At 40.9% G+C, this 23,579-nt stretch overlaps 1 protein-coding gene across 6 annotated transcripts in view; it reads left to right on the forward strand.

Moving 5' to 3' along the window:
* Positions 1-23,579, forward strand: part of LOC144691709 (sentrin-specific protease 7-like) — an 88,844-nt gene that overhangs the window by 44,959 nt on the left and 20,306 nt on the right. For 4 of the 6 annotated variants that reach the window (XM_078560075.1, XM_078560079.1, XM_078560074.1 and 1 more), the window contains 5 exons: positions 6,105-6,277; positions 15,450-15,828; positions 18,538-18,710; positions 19,601-19,747; positions 22,887-22,920. In XM_078560075.1, the coding sequence (XP_078416201.1) occupies positions 6,105-6,277; positions 15,450-15,828; positions 18,538-18,710; positions 19,601-19,747; positions 22,887-22,920 (906 nt within the window). The remainder of the gene's footprint in view (positions 1-6,104; positions 6,278-15,449; positions 15,829-18,537; positions 18,711-19,600; positions 19,748-22,886; positions 22,921-23,579) is intronic. The other 2 variants (XM_078560077.1, XM_078560076.1) reach the window with 2 other exon arrangements.

Genomic DNA, 23,579 nt, shown 5'->3' on the forward strand with positions numbered 1-23,579 from the left:
GAGGTTACAATCAGATCAGCCATTAACTTATTGAATGGTGGAGCAGGCTCGAGGGGCCAAGTGGCCTATTCCAGCTCCTTGTTTGTACGTTGAATTCCTTCCAGCAATCATGCACAGTGGTCAAAGGGTTTGCTTCCATAAGGTTGATGATGTGGCTGAAACTTCTATGGGTGTAGTCAGCTTTGAAGGATGCAATAGCCCCCGGCCCATTGGCTGGATAAGTGAGGTCATATTTAGGGGTAAAAACAAAATATCAGCATCTGGATGGCTGACTGCATGAGAGTGTGGATGTCCAGGTGCATTATCGAGGATAAGTAGGACCTTGAAGAACAAGTTTTTTCCCTTAGATAAGTGCCGACCTCATGTAAAGCAACTCTCAAATCAGTCTTCAAGCACTACAGCCGTAACCCAGGCACTGCTGTTAGCCTTCCAAAAAACTGATAGATGAGATTTATTTTTCCCTTTAAGGGCTTGAGGGTTTTCTAACGTATAAACCAGCATTACTTTACACTTAAAACCAGTCACACTGGCACATAGTAAGAGTGTAAGCCTGTTCATCGCAGCTTTAAAACCAGGTGCTGTCCTTATTTCTTTTGGTTAAGTCCTGTTCGGCATTTTCTTCCAGAACAGGCCAGTTTTGTCTGTGTTAAAGACCTGCTCTGCCTGATACTCTCTCTCCTCAATGCATTTCTGCAGCACCTTGGGGAAACTCTACTGCAGCTGCATGGTCATTGATGCAGCCACCCCCACCAATTTCACATTATGTAGACCAAAATGTTTTTTTAAAGCGATCAAACCATCCTGTGCTGGCTGAAAATCCTCTGGAAGGTAAAGTGGAGGCCCCTTCTGCACCACCTTCACTATCGTTATTATCACCAGTAACACCAGCACTACCCTCTTTACTACTTTTTATGCACTGGTATAATTCAAGCACCATATTTCAAATGATTGGACCATTAACTGGGGCCCTCCTTTGTTGCTGGTGCTCTATCCACACATGTAGTAACTTCTCCATTTCTTCCAAGTGTGGATCCCTCCTACTTACAGAAGTTAACCTGGCAGCATGACTACCAGAAGCAATAACACTGGCCCTTGTTTTTATCTTCAGACTGCCTTTTGTATCTAATTGTAGATTCATTGACACTGTATTCCATGGCTAACATGGTCGCACTAGCACCATTTTTCAGTCTGTCTGATATTGTCACTTTTTGGGCAAGTGTTTTTACTTTTCTAGGACGTTTACTGCTTGGTTCCGGCTCGCTTATTTTTAAATATGGTACTATACATGCTTAAAGGTACGGGCTTAAAGACTGCCCCGATACTGCACTGTGATCAGGAATTAAACCGCAGCAACCATGAACATCCACGTGCAAATAATGGCAGATGACATACGCCCAGTGCACACTTTCTACTGCGGGAACTATGCCTTCTGTTTTTTTAACTTCATTTAGATGGCATTTCTATTTTTCGGCATTTTCTAAAGTTAGCTTCTAACTTTTATTTTTAAAACTGTGGATAAGTGAACATTTGGGCCCACACTGGGTGATCTAATGTACAAAGACTTTTGTGCGGGTTAACAAGTTTGCGAAAGAGGAACTTGCAAATGGTGGGACTTCACTTTATAGGGAGCATGATTAAGAATTTTGCAGATGATCCAAAAATTGAACATGTGGTTGATGGTAAGAAAGAAAGCTGTAGACTGTAAGAAGATATCAATGCACTGGTTGAGTTGGCTGAAAAGAAGCATATGGAATTCAGTCTGGAGAAGTGTAATGTATTTGTGGAGGGAAAACAAGGCAAGGGAATACACAATAAATGGTAGGATGCTGAGAACTGTAGAGCAACAGAGGGACCTTGGAGCCCCTACAGATCCCTGAAGGTACCAGGACAGGTGGATAAGGTGGTTAAAAAGCCATATGGCATAATTTTTTTAGCCAAGATATTGAATATAAGAATTGGGAGGTTACACTAAAACTGTGCAAAATATTAGGCCACAGCTAGAGTACTGTGTACAGTTTGCTACTGATTAACGAAGGATGTGATCACACAAGCGAGAAGTGCGGAGGGGATTTGAAAGGATGTTATCAGGAATGTAATCTTTCAGCTATCAGAAATGATTAGATAGGCTTAGTTGTTTTCTTTGGAATACAGGAGGCTGAGGGGAGATTTAACTAAGACGTATACAATAAGGGGCCCAAACAGAGTGGATAGGACGGATCCATTTCCCTTAGCAGAGAAGTCAATAACAAAGGGGTGTAGATTAAAGTAAGTAGTAGAAAGATTAAGGGGAGTCGAGGGAAATTTTTTCACCCAGAGGGTGGTGGAGCTCTGGAACTCGCTGTCTATAAGGGTGGTAAAGCCGAAACGCTGATCGCACTTAAATAATACTTGGATATGCACTTAAACTTTACCTATGAGGCAATGGACCAAGAACTAGAAAGCAGGATTAGGCTGGATAATTCTCTTTTGACAGGTGAGCGCACATGATGGACGGAATGGCGGCCTCCTGTGCTATAAGCTTCTATAATTCTATGATTCATAGCTTCCAACTTCCGCTAGGTTGAAGATATTGTAAAAATTGATAGCAATGTAATTGGATTTCCCCTGAGTCTTCATGTTATTTGATCTCTTACAAACTCACAGTTTGTTCCACATATTCCTCACAAGGAAATTCCAGCTTTTCCTAATGTGGTTGGAAGAACATTTTATCTGAAGTCCATTTAGCCGTCCCTCTTTCCACCATCTAAATCTAGTAATTAGTATTAGGCTATGGTTCCATGTGCTTAAACCAATCTTTAGTTATCTTATCCAGTTGATAATTCTGGATACGTTGGCCTAGGTGTGTCAAAGGCTCTTCAGTGTTGTGCAGCAGAGTTTCATCCACTGCTGCCTAATTTCACGTGTGCATTTTCCAACAACTCTTAGTGGATTGCACTTCTAAAAGATGACTTCTTTTTGCCTCTCTTTCCTATCTGAGTTGCTGGTCCACAGTAACCTGTTTGAAATTAGTTAATGGTAAAGATCAAATTTGGAATTTATAGGTTGCCTAGTCTGTATGATGGAGTACCATATAAGCTCAGCAATAGTGAGAAGCACCAAGCTGAAATTATCCATGAAAGCAAAACTGTCATGTTTTCTTAACGTTTAAAAAATCCACTTTAAATTTAGCATTTCAAAAATATTGGTAAACATTGTGTTGTGCAAAATAGCTTCCCAAGTAATAAATCCCCACTATAAATTCTTTAGAGTTGAACCTGAGTTAAAGTCAAATTTGTACCTGCATCTGGATTGTAAAAATTATCTAGAATTTAGAAAATGATGTTAGCACCATACATTAAAAGTGGAGATTGAGAAGTCTGAACAAAATAATCTATGAAAAGGACACTTTGTTGACACTATCAATTTGGAAAGAGGAGTTAAAAGGAAAAAAGCAACTTGTTCAACTGTTTCTTCTGGATTTCATAGAAGACGTATAAGGGCAGAGGTTGGACTGCCCTGATCTGCATTAGAATAATAATAATGTGACTGTCACAAAAGTAAACTTTCCCTTCTAGACCTGTCTGCAGCTGTTGCCATGGTTGACTACACCATTCTCTCCAATGCCTCTCCAGTGTTGACCAGCTGTGTGTGACCACTCTCACCTGGTTCCATTCATATCCGTCTAATCATAGCAGAGAACCACTTGCAAGGGCTTCTGTTCCTGCTCCCACACCATTCCCCCTGGTGTCCCCCAAGCATTGATCGTTGGCCCCTTCCTATTTCTCATCTATGTGCTGCCTCTTGGCGACATCATTGAAAGGCACATTGTTGGTTTTTATATGCATGCTGACGACAGCCAGTTCTACCTGACCACCAACTCTCGACTCTTCCACTGTTACTACGTTGTCAGACTGCTTATCCAACATCCAGTACTGGGTGAGCATAAATTTTCTCCAATTAAATATTGAGAAGACCAGAACCATTGTTTTCAATCCCCGCTCTAAACTTTGTTCCCTAGATACCCCCTCTATCCCTCTCCCTGGCGACAGTCTAAGTTTAAGCCAGTCTGTTTACGACCTTGATATCACATTTGATCCCGAGATGAGCTTCCAACTTCATATTCATGCCATCACTAAGGCCGCTTATTTCCACCTCCCTAAAATTGATTGACTTCTCCCCTTTCTCAGCTCATTTGCTGCTGAAATCCTCATTCATGACTTTGTTACCTCTAGACTTGACTATTCCAAACCACTCCTGGCTGGTCTCCCACATTCTACCCTATGTAAACTTGAGCTCATCCAAACTCTGCTACCCATGTCTTAAATCACAGCAAGTTTCATTCCCCTATGACCTATATGCTCGCTGAACTACATTGGCTCCCAGTCAAGCAACATTTTGATTTTAAAATTCTCATCCTTGTTTTTAAACCCCTTCACGGTCTTACCTTTCTATTTCCTCCAGCGCCAGAACCCTTCAAGATATTTCCACACCTCTAATTCTAGCCTCTTTTGCATCCCCAATTTTTTCTCTCTCTCTCACTTTCAACATTAATTACATTGTGAGAAATCCAACTAATGTGGATTGATGAGTTAAGGGAAATGGAATACTTTCTCTTCTGGCATTACATATCCTCACTTTCAATCATAAATAAACTTGAAGCTGCTTCTAAATTGTTCTTTGGTCACTGGTTCTTATAATGTAGATCCCTTGAGGTAAACTTCCAGAAATGTTTCAGCCTTTCAGACAATGGGTAGAAACACTGTTTTGCATTTCACCATGACTGCCACGGGTTTTAATGAGGATAAAGTCATTTCTGTGGTGACATTATGGTCTTGCATCGTGGTCATCCTGCACAAATGTATTATTTTTGAATTGACATCAGGGGAACACCATAGTGCACCAACATTGTGTCAGTACTCCTGTGTACAGCTTGCCAAAATGTTCCCCATGACCATTGGTTTCCAAGTGCATTGGTGCAATTTGAAAATAAACTTGGGAGAACAGCACTCTTGGGATTGCTTTCCCAAGACTTTGTCTATATTATAAAAGGCTTGTTCAGATCAATAGTTTTAGGATTGAAAATCATTTTGGGAATTTTATTGTGAAAGTGGGGAGTGGAAATCGGATCCTGCTGCAAAATTGGGATGCTTGGATTTGAGATGAACTTTCAACTGTGTCTTACCCCAACCTTATTTTACTGCGCTAGTGGAATTTTCTATTCTAAAGCTAACTGCCTTTGTGATCTCTCTCCGGCATATCAATCTTAATGCTAGATTTTTGGCAACATTTCACTGTAGCCTCCTGGCCCTGAGTTGAGTTGAGACTGGTCCAACTCATTATAGTTAGGTGTTTGCAATCATTAGGGAGAAGGACGTGTGCATTACTTCTTTCCAAACTAAAGATTCCCAGAGATGAAAGGGCAATAGTTTGCAACATAGTGCCATTCAACACTCTTTAAAACAGTGCTATTTAATTTACAGTAAGATGGTTTCTCCAAGTGGCAGATGAACTTCCACAGAAATGCCCACAATGAAAACTCATTCCAGGAAGGCAATAAAAACAGCAAATGCTGGAAAAACTCAGCAGGTCTGGCAGCATCTGTGGAGAGAAAAAAAACAAGTTAACGTTTTGAGTTTGTATGACTCTTGTTTCAGGAAAGCAAGTTCAAGTCTTAGGCATTCCCCTGGTTGAGTAATAATTAACACCTCATCAGCCCACCGAGAGATATCAGGCAAAGGGAAGTAACACTGATCAGACCCTGCCCCAGACTCTAGCCCTGCCTTAGCCAGGCCCTGCCCTGCATGCCTCCTCAATAAAGACTGCTATCTCCAAATCGAATCATGTCCGCCACTCAACAAGCTCTGTGCTCACTGGACAACAGCACTTCTATTCAGCCTTGCAAATCTTGAAGTAAAAATGTGTGTTTAGATTCTCAAATAACGCTAGTAAGGAGATGGTTTGGTGGTATATTGTAACCTTTGCATACATTTGAACCAGTGAAATCTAAGAGTGCCTGTGGACTGATGCAAGTCATTTATTTCAGAACCTTGAAAACATTACCGAATTTTAGTAGTTTGAAGTTGCATAAAAGTGGCAAACTGTAAAGAGTTAGCTTTTCTTTTCAGGTGTTTATGGAAAAGAACAGACAGAGAAAGGAGACCAGCTCTGTGGACAGAATAAAATAAATGAAGACAAACCAAAAGAATCACCTCTTCCAAGCCCCAAGAAAAAAAGATTATGCACTGACCTTCAGGATCATTCTAGCCAAAGAGACATTAATAATGCTACACCTTCACAGGTTAGTCCACATGTTTTTAGCAGTCATTTTATATGCAGCTGTGTAGTTTGGATTAAAACAAATTCAATTGACCATTAAAGCAAAATACTGCAGGTGCTGGAAACCTGAAACAAAAACAGAAAATGCTGGATATATGCAGCAGATCTGACAGCATCCCTGGAGAGAGAAAGTTAATGTTTCCAGTCAAGGGAATTTATCAAGCATGAGGGAAATGAAAAGCCAGGAAGGTGAACAGGATGGAACAGACAAATGGAAATCCCGTCAAAGAGAAGAGCAGAACCTCTTCAAGGTAGGCATTACTGGACAAGAAGTGGCAATGAATTAAATACTAAAGGAAAAGAAAAATACTGTGGATGCTGGAAATCTGAGGGCCTTGACCTGAAACGTTTACTCTGTTGTCTCTCCACAGATGCTGTCAGACCAGCTGAGTATTTCCAGCATTTCCTGTTTTAATTTCAGTTGGCCATTGTATATTAGGAAACTTAATTTGGCTCTGCTCAACAAAAGCAACTTGCATTTATACATTATCTTTAAGCTAGAAAAATATTCCAAGCTATTTTACAGTTGGGAGTCTGAACCTAAGTGGGGGAGTTGGAGAAGGTGGCCAAAGTTGTAGTCGGCAGGATAAAAGCAAGTTCCAGAATGTAAGAGTAAGATGGCTGAAGGCATTACCACCATTGGTAGAATGAAACTTGGGGACAACACACAGAATAGACCCTAATTGGTAGACTGGAGGAGGGACATCAGGGATATAGGATAAAAGGAGTGAGGCTATGGATGGATTTAAAGACAATAACAAAGGCTTTGAAATTGTTGCATTGAGGGTCAAGAAGTCAGTGGAGGTCCCAAAAGATTGGGGTTACACGAATTTTTTTGTGGGATAGAATATAAAAAGCTGAGTTCTAGATAAATTGGGATTTTTATAAGATTAGGATGTCAGTGAACAGCGTACTGGGAAAATGAACTCTGCAGGTAATGAAGGCGTGACAAGCTTTTCAGGATTATTGCGGGAGAGGAGATCGATGTTGTAAATGAACAGTGTTGGTGATAGACTGCTTATGGGTTTGAAGTACAGGTCAGAGTCGACAAGCATACTGGTAAGTGTTAAAGCTTTTTGAGCTTGAGTGGGCATTTAGGAAGAGGAATGGGATTAAGCCAAGGGTATGGAGTTCTTGCCAGAGGTTAATCAGGATAACTTTTGATCTTGTCATTGTTCAGCTGCAGAAAACATTGGCATAGTCATAATTTGATAGAAAATTCACAGTAGCTTCATTCTCTGTACAACGTAAGCAGCTGACAAAACAGAAAACATTCTGCTCATGGACATTTCCTGTTTGTTATAGATTTTGAGATTGTTTAGTTTAAATGGAAAAGGCTGTTCTCTGATTTTTATTACTTTTTTTCAATTCTTGAATATGCATTTTATGCCGGGCACCTTTAATGTGGCAAAATGTCCCAGGGTGATTCATAGTAGTGTTAACAAACAAAGTTTGTGACAGAGCTACATAAGAGCTATATTAAGCTGGATGACCAAAAGCTTGGTCAAAGAGGTAAATGTTAAGGAGTGTCTTAAAGGAGGTAAGAGAGAAGATTTTGGGGTGAATCTCCAGAGCTTAAGTGGTACAAATATTATCTGCCCCTTTTCAGAAAAGGCACGGCAGTCAGTGGTAAAGTGAATAGAACCTGGGATGCTCAAGAGCAAGATTTGGAGGAGCGCGGATATCTTGGACAGTTGTAGGAAGAGATTGTAGAGGTGGGGAGCAGTGAGACCGTGGAGGAATTTGAAAACAACTATGAGAATTTTAAAATCAAGTCGTTGTTTAACCCAGAGCCCATGTAGGTCAGCAGTGGGTGATTGGTGAATGGGACTTTAACCAAAGTATCAATGATGGCTAGTATGAGTCAGGTTTGCTGTTTGCAAACTGAATCTCTCATTTTGGGGTTTTACCCCAAGCAGACTGAGCTGGCGGCTGATAGGGTAGCATTATGCTTTTGGCGTGGTTAGACATCCCCATGGTTGATGGGGGAAGTCTGTTGCCAGACTGGTGAAGTTGCAAATGTGACTTTGCAGTAAGAACACAAATTATACGTGGGACCACAAAAATGGATTAGTGTCTTTGTGAGAATCTCCTGTATGTGAAGTTTCTAATTGTTAGCGAACCTGTCTGCAGTAAAAAAGGTTCAGAACAATAGATATTGGCACAGTTATTGAATCACTTCTATTGTTTGTTTAATTTATTCCTTGGAAGTAGATGATACTAGCAAGGCTGTATTTATTCCTTATCCCTAGTTGCCCTGACTAGATATCATTGGGTCGCCTTGACCATTGCAGTCCTTCAGGAGATGGTGCTCCCACAATGGTGTTGGGTATGGAATTCCAGGATTTTGGCCTAGCAATAATGAAAGGCTCTATACAAAATTCTTTCATTAATTCCAGATGCCTCAAGGTGCTTTATAGTCAAGGATGTACTTTTGAAGTGTAGTCATTTGTAATGTAGGAACGGTGATGTATGTCCAAGACAGGATAGTGTGTGACTTGGAGGTGATAACGTTCATGTGAGATTACCGTCCATCCTCTTTAAGAGGACCAGAGGTGGCATTAAAATAGGATTGAGTAGCTGCAATGTCTTCTGTAAATAGTATGTACTGTAGCCAGTGATGCAGTGGGTGGATATTACAGTAGCAGAAACAGTGATCAAGTGGACTTATTTCTCCTGGATTCTGTTGAGCTTCTTGATGTCATGGCTGCACCTATTCGAGCAAGCAATGATCATTCTAATTCATGCTCCTTACTTGGTCTTTGAGGGTGGAGAGGGTTTTAGGGGTCATGAGGTAAGTTGCCTATTGCAGAGTGCCCACTCTTTGTCCTGCTCTTATAGTCATTGTGTTGGTGTGGCTGATTCATTTAAGTCTCGTCACTGGTGACCCTGAAGTGATGATAGCAACGGGAGCTCAGCATTTTGCAGTTGCAGCTCCAGCTGCAGGTTCCAGCAGCATCTATTTGCAATGTTAGTGCCATTAAATGTTGGAAGTCCATTGTCTTCTTCTTGTTGGAGGTAGTCACTTAAGTGGTACAAATATGATCTCCTTTTCAGCACAAGTCTGGATGTTATCTAAGTTCTGTTGTAGGTCAATTTGGGCTACTTTATTAACATTGATTCCATAGAAGAATTTTGAATTAGAGAACATCCCTGCCACTGGCCATATTACAAGAGGAAGGTTATAAATGAAGCAACTAAAATGTAATTATTTTAGAACACTGCTGTAGGGAACTCATGCAATGATAGCCTGGGCCTGTGAAAATCACTTCCGACTACCATGATCATCCATGTGTCAGATGTGACTCCTGTCACTGGAGTACTTCACTAGGACATAGGAACAGTTTTGTTAGTTAAGTGTATTAGGGTTTATGGAATCAAGATGGACAGATGGAGTCGAGATACAGATCAGCCATTATATAATTGAATAGTAGAACAGGCTTGAGAGGCTGGATAGGATACTCCTCCTGCTTTGCTCCTTCCTAACCAACAGCAGCATTTAGCACATTAAGCCTGTTCCTCCATTTTATAGATTATGGCTGATCTTTGCCTCAACTCCCTCTATCTACCTTTGCTCCATATCCCCAATACACTTGTCTAACAATCTTACGAATCTTAGTCTTATATTTCAGTAGGCTCAGCGTGCACCAGTATTTGGTGGGGAACGTAATTGCAAATTTCCACAATCCTTCATGTGCAAAAATGCTTACTGATTTCTATCACCCTTTGTGTGGAAAAATTGCTTCCTGATTTTATTCCGAAATCGCCTGTATTTGTTTTTTACGATTATGTCCCCTTGTTCTAGATTTCCCCCTTTAGAGGAAATGCATTTTTATATCTACTCTAGCAAATCCTTTTATCATTTTAAAGACCCCAAATTGATCACCCAGCAACCTTCTAAACTCAAAAATATAAACCTAGTTTTTGCAAGTTGTTCCTCATAACTTAAGACCTAGTATCATTCTGGTGAACCTACGCTATATCCCCACCTAGGCCAATATATCATTTCTGAGGTCTAATACCCAAAACTGAAAGCAGTACTTAGATGGGGTCTTAAGACTCGAAACAATTAAAGTACCATGTCTTGGCTCTTGTATTCCAAGCTCCACGCGATAAATTCCAGTATTTCGCATTTAATTACTTTTTCTGCCAGTGCAATACGGTAGAATTTGTCTACACTGGAAATAATGGAAAATTGTTCCCAACAGTGAGGGGGCCCACATTTAAATGATAAAAAACACTTTATTTAATGGAGGTTCCAGACCACAATCTACATTTTGATGGCTAAGTACAATGGCTCTCAAACTTTGTTAGTTGAATGTCTCCCTTTCAAATGGATTAGTATTCACAGAGCCCCATCTAAAATTCAATACTGTACAATTCCAATAATGTGAAAGAATATGAAAAGTATTTTAATGCTTTTAAGGAAACATGCATTACAGCTATCAGTGAGATGGGTGTGTCTGCTTCTCACTGCAGAGTCTGCCTATCCTTGGCGTGACGTTTAACAGTGACACTTGGAGGATTGACAGCTATTATATCCAATTAATGCTCTCCAATGAATTGTCTCTCCCCAATCAGAAAAAGGGGCGAGATTACGTTGTAGGTTTTAAAAATATATACATTAGTAATAAAAATAAATGTGCTTGTACATTACAATATTAAAAGTTACAGATGGATGTAATCCAGAATTGTTTCCATTGGTTAAAACTTAAAATCGTACTTTAAAAACTACGCTTTTCTTTTCCGCTCTACAAACCAGAAGTTAGCATATGATTGACATGTCAAAGAACCAATAAGTAGTGAATCTTTGGCTGAAAAGCTCCAGACAGGAACAATCAGTGCACTGTGTGTGTTACAGAATCTGTGCTTTCAAAGCTTGTTATGTTTGCGACACACTTAATTGAAAATTTCTGAGGAAACTAAGACTGAAACAGATCGAAAACCAAAGCTTCTGTTTGGAACTATATAAAAGATGACAGAGCCAACGATTCCAGTGGTGCAGTACAGGCAGGCTGAAGATCCACAAGCTGAGAACCGACAAAATATGGGGAAGAGGTTCCAAGGGGGAAAGGGATCTGGAGGGGGTGGTGTCCAGGTGAAACTGCATGGGAGGGCCCTGATGAGTCCATGACAGTTTGCTCCTTTGGGACAGAGGGTGGGTGTGGGACGAGGGAATGGCGAGAATGACCGAGGGCAGAGTGAGGCGGTAGGGTGGGAGAGTGAGGGTTCAACAGTAGTGGTAGAAGGGACGGCGAGGATGGTTGGGTACTCTGAGGCAGACACGGACCCTTGAGGTGGGAAGGAGGAGGTCGGGGAGGTGAATGTGGATGGAGGTGGGATTTCTGGGAAGGAAGGCTACGCAGACGTTCATCCCTGAAGGAAAAGGGTTGTGGCTGGTAGGTCACGGAGGGGAGGTGGAAGGTGATATGGGGGGGTCAACAGTGATGGGGGAAAGGAAATGGGTGACTGGGGGATGGGAAAAAATGGTGGAGTGCACAAAAAACAGAATCAAGACCATACTGTCTAAATTGAAAGTGAAAAGACAGTGGGCGAGATCAGGTGCTGCATGGGAATGTGATCATTGGGTGGGCAGAGATGCAGGTCAGCTCAGATGGGCAACTGAATGCGAAAGCAGGCAGCATTGAAAATGTTCAGGCCATTGAGGTGAGTGGCGAGTGTCATACATGAAGGTTCTGCATGCGTGGGAGATTGCTTGCACGAGGCTCCGAAAAGCCCTGCTGCACACAAACTTCTCCCTCCAGAATCACTCGTTGGCCAGCTGCTCCCTCTGCGATGACAGAGGACGAGGTTGAGGGCTCACAAGCAAATGGGACTCGGAGGGAGTGGACAGCCTCAGAGGTTCCTGAGTGGATGACCCCGGGCGCCTAGCTGCCGCTCCTCCCTTTGGGTGCCCGAGCGCACTGGCCTGACTCCTTGAGGGGAAGGAGCACCTGGAGGGATGCCAAGGTGCCTCATTTCCCTCTTGCATTGCCACTGCAGGAACTCACCCATGGCTCCCGCGATGGAGTGCAGGTCTGCACACATCTCTATTTTTTGCTGGACCAGGGCCTCCATGGTGTCTGCCATCCTCCCTGTAGACCTCCATACATGCACATGTGGGCACCACTTCATCAGAGAGCAGGCGGACGCACTCCTCCGACTTGCGTGCCACTCTGTTGAGGGCTTCCAACAGTTCTGTGTGACGTTCCCACGCCTTCTGCTGACTCTCCACAATGAGTTGGAAGGCCAAATCCAGAAGCTCATCATCTGACTCGGTCCTCAAAGATGCCTCTTCCCCAGCAGTCCTCCGAGTGCCAGGGAGCTCTGCTGAACCTGCCTCCTTCTACTACAAACGTGTGTCCCTGTGGTGATCACCAGATTGTGAACCAGAACCTCCTCTAGATCTAGGTCCAACCAAGGTGTGTGTTTCGGCATTGATGCAGAAGTAAGCACTGTAATGGGTCTTCCAGGCTGCTTATTTCCAGCTCTTCAATGGAGGAGGTGTCCTCTTGGCTAGAGGTGAGGACCTGGATGGAGCTGAGGGACTGGCTGGCTAAGGGTGTCAGTCGCTTGGCAAAGTTCCCTGTGAACAAAAATAGAGATAATTAGTGCATGTCAACACAGTCAAAAGCAGGAGAGAGAGCACTCATATTTGCATTGAGAGAGGGATGATGTGTTGCAGGATCCTCATGAGGGTGTTCGCTGCCGACCTCACCGTCACTGCAGGCATGGTCCATGTCCTAACCAGTCAGCGTGGTGGCACGTTTCGCAAAGTGGGAGGGCCCTAATGTGGGCCACTCATCCCCCATCTGGGACTCCTCCCTGCTGATGTGAGCAGGCTTCTCCTGCATAGAAACAGATGGAGAATGTGTGAGCAGTACGCATGGTACTGCATGGAATGTTTGTGTGGTGAGCGGACCATGGGCAGGATGAGGATGCGAGCTCAAGAGGGTATGAGCCTGATGGAGATGTGAGGGTGTGTCTGAGATTAGTGGTGTTGTCCCTTGAGGTGTGAAATCCCTGTGAATGTGTGATGGGTTTGAGAGTGAGAGAGTTGAGAGTGATGAGAAGAATGAGTTACCCTGGCAGCATGGATGAGACCATTCATCCTGTAGCAGCACTGGGTGGCTGATCTCATTTGCAGGGCATTGGCGCTGACCACCGTTGCCACTGCCTCACATGCTAGATTGGTGATGCAGCTGCCTGTCCTGCGGCTAGAGCTGGGGTAGAGGTCATCACAGCGGGCCAACACTGCATTCAAAAGGCACTCAAGGGATGCATCACTGAAGCGGGGAACTGCAGTCTTTTTGCCTTTCGGGGCCATCATGTCTTCTGTGTGACAGTCCTGGTCTGGAAGCACTAAGGGGTGTGCACGCGGCTACACTTTAAATGTGACGCCCAGCGTGATGAAGCGGTGATGAAGCCCACCTGCCATGGAAATGGCATGTTTCCCAGGAATGCATAATTACTGCGGCGGGCTTTGGATGATACAGCATGAGAAGCCGCCATTGCAGGCGGCGGGTAAAACGTTGTTTTTCCTACCCACTACCACACTTCGTTCCAACCTGGGACTATTCCACCCTGAGTCTTAAAAGAAGAGGAACTGAAATTCTTTGTGAGGAAGACAGAGCTTTGAAGGACTTCATGACTGAGATTGTTGACATATACGCTGAGTGAACAGCTGAGCCAGTTTGTAAGATCTCTCTTAGCTGTGGCTTCATTCTTTCAGTAAATAACTAAGATTTTGGATTTCTTAAAAAATAGTTATTGATCTCTACCGAAATCATAACAGGAGACTTATCAAGGTTAGTGGGGGAAGGTTGTTATTAGTGTTATCATTTAATTTATCGTTAATTAAGTAGTCTCTGGTTAGAAACTTTTTAATTTCAATATGTTTCACATGAAGTTTGTGATGGAGGCGATTTGATGCAGAACCCGCTGGAAATTCTCTGTGGATTCCCGAGGCTCTAAGGATCCCAGTTTGAGGACAGCTTGTTCAAGAGAGGGAGGGGAGGGGAAGAGAAGGATGAAGGAGACCAGGAATAGGGAAAATGACAGATTTGCTGGGACACTTTGGTGCCATACACTGAGGAATGCTGTCTTGATAATAAGGGTAGCTATTCATGCCTCTCTTGTGGGATTCGGCTTGTGCATTTTGGATCAAGGCTGCAATGAGATTTTACGCTCAGTGAATCTGAAAATTGGTGAGTAGGGTGCTCGTTGCCCTGTTAATGACTCCTTCCATTACATTGCTGATTGGGAAGAAAATGGCTGGAAAAAAATGTGGATTGGATCTTTCTGGGCAAGTTTTCACATGTTGGTAAGATGCCAGTGATATAGTTCGAGGTGAGGGGGTATCTAGTTCTGTGCAAAAGTTTGATACCTAGAGTTAAGATGCTGTCAGGGCTTCTCGCCTCTTTTATGTTCAGTGTGCTCAGCTGCTTAGCAACATATGGAGTGACCTGCTTCAGAGGGAGGTGGAGTAGATTTGACTGAAGATGTTTGTATGCACTTTTGCCTTGTCAAAAGCACTTATGTGCTGGCCTGTGCTATGCTTGAGAATGGGGAATTTCATTGTAGTTGTTAATGTTAATTTCCTGACTCTCAGCTGCATGTGGTAGGGCTGCAGAGCTTTGCTCTGACCTGTTAAATATGGATCTTCTAAGGTCCATCTCTTGCATGCTCTGAAAGGGATGCAAAACAGTTTGCTTTGTTTTTTTTGGCAGTTTTGTCTTTATGCACAAACAAGAATATTCTGGAGTTTATACCTATGCACGAGCAATGCCATAGGATGTTCATTGTTCCCTAAACTGCACAGTAATGCAGCAACCCAAAATTGCCCACACAGGCCATGCACAAGTTGGCTCCTTTAAGTTACCACCTGTGCATGGTTGTGCAACGAAATTTAAAGCACCCGTGCACTACAAAAAAAATGAGAGTTCGTTGATGCTGTCTGCCAGGTTGATGACAATTTGAGTTAATATTGCTAAATGTGTCCTCAAATTTAGCAGGTTAAATTGATTAGTCTAATTTGTAGTTTCATGGATTAATTAAATACTCAATGTGTGAATAACAAGCATATCACATAACTGAAAAGCTAATGGGCAGTTCTTCCCTGTATTTTGTTTCAGAAGGATGCTGAAGATTGGCTAAAGAAATTGCTTGTATGTCTAACTTGCAAAGAGCAGACTGAAAATTGCCATTGCTTTGGTACGGATAGCAATAATGGGCAAGAAATTGACCCTCATTTTATGGAAATAACACAGCCTGAATCATGTCTACAGCAGGAACAACTTTCTCCCTCGAATACAAAACAGCAAAGCCCCAACTACAGAGACCAACAGTTAGGCAGTGAAGACCCTTCAACCCCTGATGGGAATATTAATCGCATGGAATCTCTGCATACTCCAGTACTAAATGAACAGAAAATTGGAGCAAAATTCCTGAGCTTACCTATATCGAGTAGCCAGATTAAGCACTTGAAACCCGCAGCAGTTTCAAATGAGCCAAGTGAGTATTCTTACTGTAAGCGATGTTTCAGGAACCTGTTTAAACAAAGACAACCTTATTGAATACCTATTGAGTAAGTTTAAATCTGACAAAATTGGTTATATGACAGTTTGAATGAATGAAAAGATTGTTAACTCTATGGTTGTTTTGAAAGATTCTTTGAGACTCTGTAGATCACTGTGTGCCACAGTGTTTAGTTTTGTGATTGTCAGCATCTGCTGAAACCAATTAGATGACCATATTTTAATACAAATTTTAACAAATGGATTGGATAGTGATACATTTACAGAATTTATTAACTAACAAGCTGTCCTTTGACTTCATAAATTTTAAGTAAAATTTAATCTTAGGAATTAAAATTAGTTTAATTTGAAGAATCTGTTAGTTGCTTCTCTGATTTGTACCAAAATGGCCCACTTTTAAAGGATGATGAACATAAATGTTGTCGCCTCATCACTGCAATTTGTGATGCTACAACATACTTTTAATTTAATTACTTGATTTACAGCATGCAGGAACAAAAGGACAATCCCTGAATTTCTGGAGGGTAGTGAATAGGGACCTTGCAAGCCCAGGGTCTGAAATTTGGGATGGAACTTAACTTTGCCCCACTCAGAAAGTGGTGTAAGTTCCATTTGGAAGAAAGTTGCAGGCAAGTCATCTGGCCACATTGTGAAGTGGGCAACTCTGGGGAATTCACGGACTACCCCAAGAATTCCATCTATTAGCCTCTTGCAAGGCCACAAAGGAGTTCCCAGCTGAGAGCTAATTTGAATTTCATTTGAGGACTTTGTCCAGACTTAGATTGTGTATTCCAATTACATTTCTGAGGTTGGCATCAAGCTCCCTTAGAAGCAGGTTAAATAATTCTTGTCTTCAACCATTCCTGGGATTTGCCATGGGAGCAGCGTCATGCTATTCCAATTTTTGAACATACATATGAACATACATAGGAGTAGGCCACCTGGCCCCTTGAACCTGCTCTGCTATTCAATAAGATCACTGATCTGATTGTAACCTCAATTCCCTATTTCCACCTACCCCTGATAGCCTTTCACCCCTTTGCTTATCAAAAATCTATCTACCTCGACCTTAAAAATATTTAAAGACTCTGCTTCCTATGCCTTTTGAGGAAGAGAATTCCAAAGATTCATGATCCTCTGAGAGAAAAAATTTCTCCCCATCTGTCTTAAATAGGCGACCCCATACTTTTAAATAGTGATCCCTAGTTCTAGATTCTCCCACCAGGGGAAACATCCTTTCCATATCCACCCTGTCAAGATCCCTCAGGATCTTATACGTTTCAATCAAGTTGCTTCTTACTTTTCCAGACTCCAGCGGATACAAGCCTAGCCTATCCAACTTTTCCTCGTAAGACAACCTGCCCATTCCAGGTATTTGTCTAGTAGACCTTCTCTGAACTACTTCCAATGCATTTACGTCCTTCCTTAAATAAGGAGACCAATATTATACACAGTACTCCAGATGTGGTCTCAACAATGCCCTGTATAACTGAAGCATAACCCCTCTACTTTTGTATTCCTGACAGCTGTTGAGACAGATGCCTTTAGTCTGCTCTTACTGGCACAGGCTTCCTGCTCTGTGTGGTTAAATAACCCCATCCTGAAAATTTGGATAGATTCTACAGCAGGATCCTAAAACATGAGGAAGTTAAACCCAACCACACTGCTGCCAGCAGAATGAGATGTATAGAATTTCAGCTCTGCATGTCTTTACAAACATATCCCCACCACTCATCATCTTGAGGGTCAACATCAGCTGTTGTAAAATTTGCTGTAGATTTTATTGCTGAAACATAGGGTCAAGACTTGAAGTATAGGGCAAGACTATCTGCTATAATCTGTAATACAATAGGTTTTGCTTGTGAAGGGATCCCACAGAAGAAGCCATAGTCTGTTCTGAGCAACATAAGCAGAGCCCTGAGGGCATAGGAAAAAATGTAAGCTATTCAGCCCCTCGAACCTGTTCCACCATTCAGTTAGATTATGTCTGATCTGTACCTCAATTCCATTTGCCTGCCTTAGTCCTCTATCACTTAATTCCCTCATTCCCTGACCTAACCAAAAATCTGTCAACTTCAGTTTTGAAATTTTCAACTGAACTCCCTGAAATAATGCCTGTTTAGCAGGATAAAAGATAGGACCTGTACCCTTATAAATATTTCAGGGACAGAAAGATAAAAATCAATGAGTGATCTATTTTTTTTTGCTGTTGCACCATATTCTGTGCGTTTTATACTATTTGTGTGTGTTTTGCTTTTTGAAGTTCATCCATGGTTTTTCTACACATAAATACTTAATTGCTGCTAATGGGACATATGAACAGGCTATTGCATTGTACAAATTTTAGTAATCATGATGAAGATCTTGATTTTGGTGTCAAATACAATCTCATACCAAACCTCCAAAAGTAGTGCAGGAATAATGTCTTTCTTTTTTTCTAAAAAAAAGAATGTCAATGCTAGTTAATACAGCGTGGATTCTAAATCTGAATGTAAATTAGGATACCAATGAGATTTTGTTCCTAGAAATATTAAAACTGTTGAGGTATACTATTCTTCATCTGAAAATAAGTTAATTAACTCATCATCAGTCTATGCTGAACAGTAATAGGAGCAAAATGTTAATCCATCTGTAGAATGTTAGAATGCATCAGCCTGAATGTGGTTTTTTTAATGTTATGTTTCAGTTGTGCTTTCCAGTGATGATGAAGATACAGATAAAGTAGACTCTAGTATCCATTGTACCACGTTAACTCCAGAGATTAAGCACTTACGTCTGAGGAGTAGATCACTGTCAACTGAGAGCAGTAAAAGAGAGACTGTGCCTGTGCCAGCAAAGCTGGAACCAGAGAATATGAAGGTATGTATAACAGAGAAGGTAATTGATGATACTACACTGTCTAAGAATTGAATCAAATGCGTTTGTTTTAAAGACCTTTAATAATGCATTAATGCTACAGAAAACGTAGAGATGTTTAAGTAATAACGTATCTCTTCTCATTTTACATTTTAAGGCATTCATTATAGTGTCTTAATGTGTTGATTTGTTCAATGTATTTTATGCACTTTTGCAAAGCGTACAAATATTTACCATCACACACAATTCATTACTTCTAAAGGCTGCAGTTCATTGTTAGAAGGCTATATGAATATATGCACTTTGAATTTTTTGTGATTTTAAAAAATGTATATATTAGAGGGGTGAGTTCACTGTAAGCTCATGACTGATGTTTTGAGCTTTCATCAAATTGTAGTAGATTTAAAATTGCTGATTCAGAATGCATTGTTACCTGATTGATATTTCCTTCTTCCTTTAAATGTGATTTTTATCTTCCTTTTGCAATTATAAAAATAATTTGACTATTATCTTTGGCAGGCCTCTTTTTGTTCCAGCTGCCCTGAAACTGATCAGTGCCTCTTCAAGCAGTTCTGACCATAACTGGTGATCGGGGTCATATTTTTGTTCCCCATATTAAAAGGGGTCTATCGCCTGTAACAGGCAAGAGCTTTGGGCACCCGTAGGTAGGCCACTTTCAAAACGGAGTCACCACATCACTGATGTTAACAGGGTTGTAATGCCTCATTTTGAGACCATTGCCACTCTGTTAACCCCAAGCATAGTCAGTGAAAATCATCAACCTAATTAGTGAATAAAAATGTTGAAAGGTTCTACGACAAATCAAAAAAGAGTGAACTGAAAGAAAATTTTTTTCTTACATCCCTCTAATGTTGGTTACCTGTTGTATTCAGGATGCATATGAAGTAACTGAGAAGAATAAGTTAATCGAAATGGACTGTTCTTTGGAAAATAGTACAATGACGAAAGCAACATTGGATCTAACATTTGCTGCCCTACATATGGGAGAAATTGAGGGAAATGAACAAGGTTCTGTAATGGTATGTTATTTTTATAGACAGCATTTTAATTATTCATGACCAAGGTTGGTAGAGAGGGAGAAATAGGCATATTGTTCTAGAACCTTGCATTGTCCATTGCATTTCATGTGACAAAATGTATACTGAAAACCTACTTTGAATTGTTGCTGTTATGTATTGTACTGCCACTGGAGGCCCACAGTGAGAAACATTGTTGGCACTTTCAGCAATCTTGAAGTCCATTATAGTTCACTTTACTTATTTTTCACAGGTTAATACTTATATTTAAAAAAAGTTTCTAACTCAAGAGCTTGTAGATTTTCAGCCCCCTTAATCAATTCACCTTAATCAAATTGCTCCACTTCCCAGCAGCTTCCAGACAGCTGTTGTATACTGCATCATTACAAGAGTGAGATCAGAAGAGTACTAGTGCTGGACATACTGGGGAAACGAAACCGCTAAGGCACAAATCTGGATTAAACTAACCTGCTAACACCACCTCGTGTAGAAGCTTTCATTTAGACCAGTGCACCATGCCTGCAGTGGGTACCATCTGCAAGATGCACTGCAGTAACTTACCAATACTCCTTCAAAAATACCCTGAAACCCCAGATCTCTGCCAACTAGAAGGATAACGACAGCAGGTGCATGGGGAACCCTACCATCTTAAAGTCATCCTGATGTGGAAATATACCGACATTCTTTTATTATTGCTGGGTCAAAATCCTGGAACTCCCTACTTAACAGCACTGTTGAAGTATCTTAACCACATGGATTGCAGTGGTTTAAGAAGTTGGCTCACCACCACCTCCTTTAGGGTAATTAGAGATGGTCAATAAATGCTGTCCTAGCCACCAATGCCCACATCCCATAAATGAATCAAAATAAAATAACAATTTTTCTTCATGCTTTATACATATAGGATGGAGAGATTCAGAATTAATAAATATGTTCAAACTTTCAACTTATCACAAATATTTAAGCGGTATATAATAGAATATGCCTGTTGCTATATTTTTCTAGTGTATCCTACTTTAAGGTAGTTTCTGTTGCTTCCTTTCTGATCCCTTGTATTTCCCATCTTTCACAATTTCATTAAACACAACCATAAGAGTTAATGGTAGAGAGGCATGTGCAAGAGAAGTAATTTCTGTACTGTAGAGTTACATCCAGTCAGTCATAGAGAGAGATGTTGAATTTGACCAGGATGGCCTTATAGCTGCAATGATTCAAACAGGGAGCGTTGAAAGAGGAAGACATGAAATTCTGTTGTGAGTTTGGAGAGAAAGGTGAGGTTGGAGACAGCCTGATATTATCAGCATGATGAATAGGTTTTGCTTAAGGAAGAGGGTAATGACAAATGTTCTGAAATGCTGGACCTTTTGAATTGGAGTTATGTCCATTAAGAAGTGATGGTAAAAGGATAAGGGAAGCAGTTTGTGGTGAGGTGTTTGGGTTTTCTTTCAGCATTCAGGAAGATCCTGGAGCAATAGGAGGTCAAGAAAAAATCAAAGGGAAAATGCTCACTAAAATAAAGCCAGACTGAGTTGATTGAGCCACTTGTGAACCATTTGAACTTGCATTACAGCTAGAATTTCCCTTGTCAAAGTCCCTACTTGATGTGTCTTTCTCCTCCACCTAATAATCTCTCCTTTTTGAACTTATAGTTGTCTCTTAAACTACTTGCTTACTCCTCTCCCAACTCTTTCTTCAGTCTAATTTATGCCCAGACCTAGCACTGAGCTTGGCTTGGTTTATGTCACCAGCGACCCTCTGTGTTTCGCCTTATATGACTCAGCATGTTGCTTTATTTTACCTCGTTATCCTCGATTTCTCTGCAGCAATCAGTCCATCCTCCTTCGTTGCCTCTTGTCTGTGGGACTGCTCTTGCATGATTCCATTCTACTTGCCCTTGGATTGCCTTTGCCTTCAGAACCCACACAGTCATCTCCATATTCCCAAAGATCTGTCTATTGGACCTGTCTTCTCCCTCATTGTGATGTTATCTCTTTCCCTCCTTGCCTTTTGTCTCTATTTGGCTTCTGGACTCTAGATGGATCAAACTTAAGATCCTTGTTTTCATCTATAAGTCCCTCCACAACCTCCTTCCATGTTACTTCTGCAACATTTTTCAATCTTGTCTCCCCTATAGCATCCTTTGATCCTTTGACTCTGGCCTCCTTTGCATTCCCCATTCTATCCGTTCCACTTTTCACCATATTCTGCTTAACTAACATGACCTTAACTCCAGGCCTCTCAACATCTTCATGTGGTCTTCTTTTTCTCCAGATTTAATACAGGTTAAGCTTCTGGTGTGTAAGGTGTGTCCAAACAGTTCTCTTTCATGGTTCAGAGCCCATTGCCATTCAATGGAATTGCTTTCTCCATTCTGTGTGTAAGATTAGCTGTGTTCTCATTCAGCTAAACCTGCTGTGTTTTACTCTGTATTAGCTTTGAATGATACAAAAACCAAGTTAATTGTAATAACTGTTTAATATTTAATTTACTTGTAACGCTTCAGAATAAATTATTTTTGGTTTTAAAGACAGGATTACAGTATATTCCAGAATGCTATAAAATACTCCAAAACCCATGTTTTTTAAAAAAAAACTCCTGTGGGGAGAGAGGAGAACTTGCCCTAAATCTCCAGAGAAAATTAAACCTGCAACTTTAGTCTCGCATCTTCCTTCAATTTGTAAACCTGTTAACCTGGCAATCTGTGTTTTTCCTCTATGCTGCAATTAACTGAATATTGGGTTAAACAGCAAGTTAAGTTCTGACAAGCTCATGTTGCCTTGCCTTCTCGGTATAATCACTTGTCTTCATTTGGATTAGGTAGCGGCTTTGGTTTTCCCGGGAAATTGAAGTAAATTGTGAAATTTGAACCCCAAAGTACTAACTGAAACCCAGTAGAACAGAATTTAACTTATTGTGCTGTAAAGTCATGGACCTTCTCACAGCGCGGTTTTTTTTAAGGGGTGGGTGCCTGTTCGCATTATTGATGGTGTTGATCATGTTTTATGAGTTTTCTAGGTTGATATGAATGTTCATCTGTATTCCAATGAAGTCTAATACAGCCAGAACTCATTTTGTGGCAGTACGAACACATTTCAAATGTCTTTTGATTTTAAAAAAAACTTTTGCTTTGTTTTTCTTGCAGTTTGGTCGTGACAATATTGCAATATCGTTTTCAGGTAAATTAATTTTGAATAAGATGTGCTTACAGTCATAATTAGAAATGAATAAAGTGTTCAGTGTTAACAAAAGAGAATGAGTTTTGTTTACTAGATAACATAGTAAAATGGATACTGGTGTAGTAAAACTCCCAAATAGCACAGCTTTAAATTTACTATTGTTGGATTTGAGATTGTTCTGGGTTTGAATGTTTTTTTAAGAAGATCTTAAGACCGATTTTGCACATTTAACCTGAGTTCTGGACAATCGGAATGCACGTTATTATAGTTACATGTGTATATATTAAGTTCATCATTTTTGGAACACAATACTTGGTCAATCTTATTTTTTCTTAGAATTTTCAAACCTAATTTTGATTTTTACAACTATATACATTTAAGTATGTTTGAGGTTAAGCACAGGTGTGAAATCCACTGTTGATAACTCTTAATTTAATTTAGTGTTGTGCGTGATCCATTTTTAAAATCTTTAAACAGCTGTCTTTGCCCCTCCGATGTCTGATTTAATTTTTTCCTCCAGTGAATGGCTGATACATACAGGCCCATAAAAGTGCCAGGTTTGATCGCAGGTCTGTTAACTAGCTGACCTCAGTTAGGATAGCTGCAGGAGCAATACATTTGACTTCAATGCTCCTTAAATGGGAAGGGGAGATATCCAC

This window comes from Cetorhinus maximus, chromosome 16 (genome assembly GCF_964194155.1).
Source record: "Cetorhinus maximus chromosome 16, sCetMax3.hap1.1, whole genome shotgun sequence".
Lineage (NCBI taxonomy): Eukaryota > Metazoa > Chordata > Chondrichthyes > Lamniformes > Cetorhinidae > Cetorhinus > Cetorhinus maximus.